Source organism: Rhea americana, unplaced genomic scaffold (assembly GCF_003343005.1).
Source record: "Rhea americana isolate MKP2758 unplaced genomic scaffold, rheAme1 scaffold_488, whole genome shotgun sequence".
NCBI classification, from domain to species: domain Eukaryota; kingdom Metazoa; phylum Chordata; class Aves; order Rheiformes; family Rheidae; genus Rhea; species Rhea americana.
The window spans coordinates 224,287-232,653 of record NW_028186632.1 but is presented as its reverse complement, the minus strand read 5'-3'; the positions used below and the strand labels follow the sequence as shown (position 1 = coordinate 232,653).

General features: G+C 65.1%; 1 protein-coding gene across 1 annotated transcript in view; it reads right to left on the bottom strand.

The window, feature by feature from the left end:
- PNPLA6 (patatin like domain 6, lysophospholipase) overlaps positions 1-8,301 on the bottom strand; it is a 12,808-nt gene extending 4,507 nt beyond the window's left edge. The window contains exons 1-27 of the mRNA XM_085317055.1: positions 8,225-8,301; positions 7,969-8,066; positions 7,595-7,735; positions 7,270-7,429; positions 7,090-7,170; positions 6,854-6,982; positions 6,694-6,774; positions 6,444-6,591; positions 6,269-6,352; positions 6,063-6,169; positions 5,738-5,929; positions 5,559-5,636; positions 5,069-5,274; positions 4,778-4,909; positions 4,553-4,676; positions 4,304-4,417; positions 3,715-3,790; positions 3,450-3,590; positions 3,215-3,278; positions 2,967-3,135; positions 2,707-2,889; positions 2,507-2,625; positions 2,253-2,409; positions 2,019-2,135; positions 1,838-1,907; positions 740-856; positions 345-461 (exon numbers count right to left, since the gene is read on the bottom strand). Coding sequence (XP_085173181.1) covers positions 345-461; positions 740-856; positions 1,838-1,907; positions 2,019-2,135; positions 2,253-2,409; positions 2,507-2,625; positions 2,707-2,889; positions 2,967-3,135; positions 3,215-3,278; positions 3,450-3,590; positions 3,715-3,790; positions 4,304-4,417; positions 4,553-4,676; positions 4,778-4,909; positions 5,069-5,274; positions 5,559-5,636; positions 5,738-5,929; positions 6,063-6,169; positions 6,269-6,352; positions 6,444-6,591; positions 6,694-6,774; positions 6,854-6,982; positions 7,090-7,170; positions 7,270-7,429; positions 7,595-7,735; positions 7,969-8,066; positions 8,225-8,257 — 3,238 coding nt within the window. The 5' untranslated portion in view covers positions 8,258-8,301. The remainder of the gene's footprint in view (positions 1-344; positions 462-739; positions 857-1,837; positions 1,908-2,018; positions 2,136-2,252; positions 2,410-2,506; positions 2,626-2,706; positions 2,890-2,966; positions 3,136-3,214; positions 3,279-3,449; positions 3,591-3,714; positions 3,791-4,303; positions 4,418-4,552; positions 4,677-4,777; positions 4,910-5,068; positions 5,275-5,558; positions 5,637-5,737; positions 5,930-6,062; positions 6,170-6,268; positions 6,353-6,443; positions 6,592-6,693; positions 6,775-6,853; positions 6,983-7,089; positions 7,171-7,269; positions 7,430-7,594; positions 7,736-7,968; positions 8,067-8,224) is intronic.
- Between the last annotated feature and the right edge of the window lie 66 nt (positions 8,302-8,367).

The window sequence follows — 8,367 nt, the reverse complement described above, 5'->3', positions numbered from 1 at the left end:
GCCGAGGATGCCCCAGGAGGGCACCTAGGGCTAAGATGCATCCAAGCACCAAGAGGCACCTAAGCGCCAAGGACATCCCAGGAGGCCACCTAGGGCCACAATGCACCCAAGCGCCAAGAGGCACCTGAGCGCTAAGGATGTCCTAGGAGGGCACCCGGTGCCAACGACACCGAGAAACGCTACGAGGTGGAGGCRGCTCGCAAGAAAATGAGCATGGAGAGCAGCCGGGTGCCGAGGACACCAAGAAACGGCGCGTGATGCAGATGGCTTAGGCGGCGCCGGGTGCCGCGGCACCCACCCAGCCGCCCCGGTGCCGAGGGGAGCCGGAGCGGCGGGTTACTTGCCTGGCAGGTTGTTGATGTAACCACCGTCCATCAGCAAGTTGCCGTCCTTGGGGTCGCAGAGTGGCGGTAGGTACCCAGAAAGGGTCATGCTGGCTCGCACGTACCGCCAGAGCGAGCCTAGCCAGCGGGAACAAACGCAGTGAGCGCCGCGGCGTCTGCGCCCCGCGCCGGGGCGGCACGCGCACCCCTAACCGGAGCTCACGGACCTGCCTAACTGGTGGCGGCGGGGGACACGGCTGCGCCGGGGCTTGGAAGGAAGGACGAGGGTGGCTCGAGCCGAGCCGGGCGGGTTTTTTTTTTATTATTATTTTTTTAAATTTGGGGTTTTCGGTTTGGTTTGATTTTTCGGCGCCCACCCATCCAAGCCGGCGGGTCGGGGCGAGCGAGATGCTGACCTGGGACATTGTTAACATAGCAGCCGTCCACGAGCCAGTGGCCGTCCTTGGGGTCGCAGAGCGGAGGTAGGTAGGGGGTATAAGACGCACTGGCTCGGACGTAGCGCCAAACGCTGCCTGCCGGAGGGAGAGGACACGAGTCACGGCCACAGGGTGGAGGAGGACACAGGGTGGTGGAGGAGAAACAAGAGGGACAGAGGACACACGTGCAAGCTTGGGGACGGTCACCCAGCATGGATGACTGAGACTGAAGGGGGTCAAGCAGCCGGTGCTGCCCAGGTCCCGGAGGGAACGTGCTCAGTCCCAGGCCAAGGAGATGCACCAGGGAAGGTACTTCGGCCTCGCCGGGAGGAGGAGGACGGTCCCTGCAGGCGCCGGGAGCGGTTAAGAGCGGTGAGTCGAGGGTTAGTTGGCGTTAGAGGACGGCCGAGCAGGCGGAGCGAGAGCCAGGCCCCCGTCACGAGCCGCCGCGCGTGCCCCCGTGGACGGCTCTCAATGTCCCAGGTGAGCTCCGACACCAGGYGAGGATGAGCCCGTCTTCTCCTCCAGAGACCCCGTGCCACCATGTCCCCCTAGCCCATCACCGCAGCCCCATCACCATGGGTCTCATGCACCCACCACCACGGCCRCCAGGCAGGGCTGGCACGGCCAGGCTGTGCCAGAGTCCGCACACCCATGCCGTGAGCAAGGGTTACTGGGATTAGTGGTGAGCGGGTATGTTAGAAGGAGAAGGTCYATGCATGGTGGACATATATGTGGGCAGGGGCCATCGGGGCTGCAGGACACAGCCGCGTGCCCCAATTCTGCTCCCAGAGATGGAGAAAGAGAGCCAGCACCTGGCCCAGACGTGGGACTCAGGAGGACCCCACGGTGCTCCCACCAGGGAGCTGCTCTACCGTGAGCTGTGGAGGTGGGCTCCAAACCCACGTGGCCTCCTAGGGCACGTGGTGTCGGTGCTGAGCAAAGTGGGCTCGTGGCACCGTTTCGGGGTGCAGCACCCACAAGTAAGAGGGCAAGACAAATCAATCGTCCCACGACGGGGCTTGGAGAGTCCCCTGCAAATTCTCGGGGCGCACCGGCAGCCCAGCGAGCTCTTACCATCTGTGTGCACCCGCATGGCTGAGGCTGTGATATCGGTCGTCACGTTGAAGTAGGGCAGCCACAGGTCCTATGGGGACAGAGGGGGCAGGTGACACCACGGGGACATCACCACAGCCAGGAGCTCACCGGAGGACCACGGCCCACCCAAAGGTGCTCGTCCCAGCCTCACCCAACGCACCTCGATCTGCTTATCCTGGAAAACCTTATTAATGCTGGCGTTGAAGGCCGAGCCCGAAAACATGGAGGTGATGGGGTAGGTGAGGTCCAGGACGGTCTCGAACACCGAGTTCATGCACTGCAGGAAAAGAGGACAGAAAAGATGGAAGGAAGTGTCTTCAGCGACACCTCGGAGCAGGGCCGGCTGCCGACGGCGACTTTTCGGGCCCCGCGAGGGGGTGAGCTCGGCGCTCACCTTGGCCCACTCGCGGGCCCGCTGCTTGGTGCGCACGGCGCTGCGCTCCTCGGCGTAGAGCGCGCCGATGAAGGAGCCGATGGAGGTGCCGCCGATCATGTCGATGGGGATCCCTGCCTCCTCCATGGCCTTGATCACCCCGATATGAGAGCAGCCCCTGACAAAGAAAGGAAAAGGAGGAGGAGGAAGGATCAGAGTGCCAACGGCTGCTCCGCGGCAACGGCCAGATGCGGCGGGGGGCCGGGGTCGCCCACCTGGCGCCGCCTCCACCCAGGACCAGGGCGATGGTGTTGCCGGTGAGCACCCGCGCCAGGCGGGAGAAGTCGCTGTGCCGGTCGGCGTTCTTCTCGAACACCTTCTCGTACATCTCCCTCTGCGGGCAGGAGAGAGAGAGAGGGCGGGCTGGAACGGCAGCTCCRCGTCCCGGCACGGGACCGGCCGGAGCCGTACGTACCAGTTTGGTGGGGCTGCGGCGGGAGAAGACGCGGCGGGGACATTTGATGTGCAGGTGGCCGGAGCACCAGCTGCGCATGTTGAGCCATTCGACGGTGCGGCAAGGGCTGGCGCCGTCCTCGCGGTGCAGCAGGATCAGCTGCTTCAGGGCGCGCACGGCCGTGTTTTCCAACATCTGCTCCAGCTGCCGAGGCCATCAATGAGGGACGCCCGCGCCACCGGCTCGGCACGCTCCGCCCGCGCCCCGTTGGCGCAACTCACCTCTCCCAGAGCCGGTTCCTGGTCTCCCAGCCCCACGATGAGGATGCAGTCCGCCTGCCGGATGCAACGCACAGTCCAGGGCGTCAGGGTGCAGTCGGTTTGGTAGAGCACGATGCGGTGGATGTCTTCTTGCTGGGCCAGCCAGCCCGACAGGCGGTATTCGTGGATGCTGCCGGGAAGGAGCCGTCGTCAGCCACCGGCACCGGCTCCCCCCAGCACGTGCCGTTTTGCTCCTGTCGCTCTTTTACCTGTCCAGCGCCGATGAGCCGAGCCGGGCGCGGATGATATCGCTAGTGAGGAGCAGCGTGGGACCTGCGAGAGTTGGGGACGGGGTCACTACCACGCCACGTTCACCATGGGGCCAAGGCCACCACTGCGGTTCCGCGGTCACCACCGCGACCGCTGCCGTGCTGTGGTCACAGCCATGCCGCGGTCACCATCACGGTCACCGTCATGCCGCGGTCASCGCAGGTTGGCCCTCACCGATGGCATTGAGCGCGTGCTTGAGCTCCAAGGTGAAGGCGGCCGTGGGCACGTCGTCGCACACCGGCAGCACGGCCACTGTCGACAGGTTGCTCGTGGGATTGGTGGGCTCCGAGCTGGAGGCCATGCCCAAGCCGGAGCCTGCAAGGACAGAGACGCTGGGAACCCAGGGGTGACACGACCAGGGCCATCCTGCCCTTAACGGAGTCCGGTCAAGGTGAGGGAACAACCGCAGCMCAGCTGGTGAGAGCCCTTCGGGTCSTACCTGCRAAGGGGCCCCGGAGCTGCTGCAGGTTTCCCAGGATCTTCTGGCTCAGCAGGTGGATGAGGCGGGTGACGACCTGCAGGGACAAGGACAGGGACGGCTGTCAGAGCTCTCTGGTCGCCCCACGGTGATGCTCTAGCTGCTGGACCCTCAGATACCCTCTGGCACGAGCACGGCCTGTCCTGAGACACCTTAACACCCCGGGACAAAGCCCCRTGTGCTTTTTGGGGTGCAAACCTCCACGTTTCCCCATCTTTCGGGGACCTCAGAGAAAGATCCTGCCTTGGAGTGTGAAACCACCCACGGGGTTTAATCCTGGTTAAACTTCGTGGGGTTAAATCCTACTCTGTTTCGGTTCAGACAGAGCCAAACCTTCCCCTACAGCTCTCTCTGACCTTATGAAGCTCCCCCAATTCCCAGGGAGCCCCAGAGTCTTTTCCCTATATCCCTTCCCTCGTGCATCTGGCTGCAATCCCAGRATGGTTTACGCAGAGGTTTCACTTGCAGAGTTTGGAGCCTCCCAGCGCAGCCCAGTTTGCCCAAACTGGAGCAGGTTTCCGGGGAAGGAACTCGGGCTCCAGCCTCGTACCTGGGGGTATCTGCGYTTGATGTTGTTCAGGGTCCCCTCGGGCAGCTTGGCCAGCTCCGTGTCCCGGACGGCGTGCACCGTGGTGGCTCGGGGCTGCCGGGTGAGGGCTTCCACCTGGAGAAGGAGATGGGACGCGTAGATCGGAGCTCTCCCACCTCCGGAGAGCGGCTGGGAACGGCTCTCGGCGGCCTCAGCGGCGCGGGTGAAGCTCCGGGGGAGAAGCCGGGAGGTCCCGGCTTTGCCGCTCACCACGCCGATGAGGTCCCCGCGGCCGTACTCGCCGATGAGCTCCTTCTTGCCGCTGCCCTTCTGGATGACGGAGCGGAGGCGCCCGTTGAGCGCGATGTAGGTGCAGTCCGACTTGTCGCCTTGCCTGGAAGGGGGGGGRGRAAAAAAAAACCCATAAAAGAAAGCGGAGCAGCTGGAGACGAGTCCCACCACAACGGGGCAGGGCGGCCGCCCCGCGTCGCCCACCTGTAGAGCGCGCGCCCGGCCTCCACCGCCATCCAGTCGATGGCAAAGTCCATCTGGCGCACGAAGGGCGACATGCGGGCGGCCACGGTGTGGGCGACGCTCAGCACCACGCTGGGCTGCTCCCGCATGATCCTGCAGACGGGCGGCAGTCAGGGGGTGAGGGACCCCCGCGTTGACGATCCCCCTCCACCCCTAAACAGATGCCGAGATCCGGCTGGGTCGGGGCTCGCCGGTTCTCCCCGGTGGTCCCGGAAACGCCCTTTTTGCCCCTTTATCGGCGTCGCTACTCACTCGTAGAAGTCCGACTTGGAGATCTTGAGGAAGGTGCAGTCGCGGTTGGCCTTGATGGTGAAGATGAGGGGCTCGCCGGTGAGCACGGCCAGCTGGCCCACCATCTCGCCGGGCTGCGTCAGGAAGAGGCACACGTCCTCCGCCTTGTCGATCATCCGCTGGTACACGTGCAGGCAGCCCCAGAGCACGAAGTGGAGGCTCACGTCCTGCAGGGACGGGGCCACCGTCAGCGCAGCAGCCCCGGGTGCCACCGCTGGTGCCCCCCCGGGGTGACACGGGCCAGCACCTTGCACACCCCTAAGGTGTAACAGAGCCTGTTGGCACCGTTTGGGTTTTGTTCAGCTCCTCTTTGCTGGTGTTTTATGTCCTTCAAGACCTCAAAGCGCAGCTCTGAGGTTCATTTTCGCAACCCACAGAGCAGAACCTCGAGCAGCACGCTGGGGTGGCCAGGACCGAGAAGCCACCGCAGTTCCACAACGCCCGGACCCACCTGATCCCCTTGACGGGCGATGATCGTCCCAGCCTTGGCGTGATGGAGCAAGACGCGGTTGTTGAGCAGCGATGGGTCCTGAAGGGAGAACGGAGGCAACGGTGAGGCAGTGGCGAGGTGACGGTGGCGGGGGGCACCTTGGGGACTGTGGCAAGCACCGGTGGCCTCTCTGCCCTCACCTCCACCTTCATGAGCTTCACCAGCTCCCGCTTTGCTGCCTCGAAGATGGTGCTGCTCTGGCGGCCCTGGTAGGGCCCAAAGGGGCAGTCGCTGCTCACAGTCTCGTCCTCGCAGTAGTTGTAGTGGTAGACGCCCGACGGTTGCTCCTCCACCGTCACCGACTTGCGCTCCTTGGGCTCGTGGGAGATGGACTGCGGAGGGGAGGACGGGACAGCTCCGGCCACCTGCCACGCCAGGAGAGCGCTCCAAACGCCARCAACACCAGGAATGTGGGTGCTCGGAGGAGGAACGATTCCCTCCCCAGCACAAGGATGCTCGCCTCACCCGGGAGAAGGAGGCCAGGGCGCCGGTGCTGTCCTCCTGCAGCGACACCGAGATGCGGCCGCGCTCGTAGGCCATGTCGAAGTCGGAGCGGGGACCTTTTTGGATGCCTGCGCGAGACAAGAGGGAGAATCGGGTGGTCACGGGGGACCCTGCAGAGCCAGGATCGCCATCCTGGTTTGCTAGGGGACCGCACGGCTCCGACCTACCGGAGATATCCACTGGCATCGAGATGCAGCGGCTCAGCAACGGCGGCGCGGGGGCATCCAGGGCTCCTGCCTTCAGCGACTCGGCTGCGGGGCGACACGGCCTTGAGCTCTGGGGATGCACCCAGACAGCGCTGACGCTGATGCAGCGAGGATGCGACCTCAACCCGAGTCTTACCCGAGTCTCTGACCGCCTCCGGCGGCCTGGCCGCGCTCTCCTTGCCCTCGTCGGCGACGGCAGCGCTCAAGACCCGCTTGCTGTGGCGCACGGGGCTGGTACGGGCCGCGTGGCTGGGCTGGGCGAAGAGCCGCAGCGGCTGCATCTCCTGCGGCGGGAAGGAGGGGCCGCGTCACCGTCCCGTCCCCGCTCCGAGCCGGCCACGGAGCCGCCACCTCCGACCCTTTCCGGAGGCGCGAGGGCAACTCACGTGGCTGAAGAGCTCGTTCGTGAGCCCCAGGTAGTTGTGCAAGGCCAGGAAGGTGACGCGTTGCAAGCGCACCATGATGATCTAACGGGGCGAGAAGGCGTGAGCGTCCGCGTGCCGCCCCGGGCGGTCGCCCGCGGCTCGTCCCCGCGGCYGGGCTCACCTGCACCACCCGCACCAGGCTCTCGGGGTACTTCTCGAAGACTGCCGAGAAGGCCTCGACGGGCAGCCGCAGCACGGTGGAGTCCKCCGCCGCCCGGGCGCACACCGTTCGGTAGGGCCGCTGGTGCCCCTGCGCGACAACCGCGGCGTCGGCGCCCGCGGGACGGACGCCGAGGCCTCTCCGCCGTCGGGTTTGGGAGAGCCGGGGAGGGTTCGGGAGCAGCCGCAGCTCGGTACCGTGATGACATCGAGGATGCTGAGCAGGCTGTGCACGCTGTCGCCTGGAAAGACCTCCTTCATGACGGTCTCCTTCCCATCCTGCGGCACGGACAGGCTTTTAGGGCACCGTTCCCTGCACTGGGGATGTCCCCGTCACCTGCACCCGCCCCCGTCACCCACGTCCCTCTTTCCTCGTACCGGCTCCGTCAGGAACAGCTCCAACTTGCCATCCTGCAGCACGTAAATGCTGGTGTCGGGCTGCCCGGGCCGGAAGACGTATTCTCCCTGCTGGAATTGCTGGAAGATCATGTGTTTGCAAAGCTCCAGAAACAACGGCTTCTCAAAATGACCCAGCACCCTGCGAATACGAGAGGGACGGCAGGTGACCGAGCATTCCCCGTGCCCGCCGTGGTCACCCCCTAAAAGAAAAAGGGGCGCCGCCACCTCCGGGACGGCGCGCGGCCACGGCAAGAGCGCCGGGCGGCGAGGCGAGCCCCGGATCCCGAGGTCGGCGGGGCCTCACCGCACGTTTTTCAGCATGTAGAGCACTTCGGAGGGCAGGTGGGAATTAGCCACGTCGAACTCGGTCAGGTCGGCCTCCAGCACCGACGGCGGAGGCTCCTTCAGCTGCAGCGTGGGCAGCTCCTTCTTGATGCGCAAGAACCTGCACGGGCAACGGAGGGGAGGGGAAGAAAAAAAAAAGGGAGTGAGATGACACGGGGCTCTGCCAAAACGCGCCTGCTTCTGATGAAAGTGGGATAAGTTAAAGCTAAGTGAGACTCTCCTCCTTGCTCCGGGAGGGCCCAGATGCAGATCCACAGCCCCCCGGCACCATGCCCGTCCCCAGCGCCGTGGCCCCTCTCCGCCTGCACGGAGCCTCGGGGCACCAAATCTCACTTTTTGGCGATATTCAGCATCTTGAGCTTCTTCTTCATGCGGGGCCGGGAGGTGCTGGATATAGTGGTGTCCACCAGGGATGAAGTGGACTGGGAGACCTGCCGGGAAAGGGGTCGGTGAGCGCCCTCCCCTCCGCCAGCCCGGATCCCTCCGGGGGGGTCTCCCCACTAGTCGAGTTTGTCTCCCACGGGTGCCGGAGCCCCTCGCCGAACGCGCCGGGGAGCCGAGACCCTCCACCCCTTCGCCACCGRAGCACCTTGCGCATGATCTTGCGCCCGTAGAAGAGCATCTTGTCCCGCTTGCGGAAACGGTATTTGGGCGTCTCCTGAGCTGGCACCTCTGGAGAGCAGGAAGGCGAAGGGTGAGCGCGGCGCTGCGCCGAGCTGTCGCCCTGGCAGC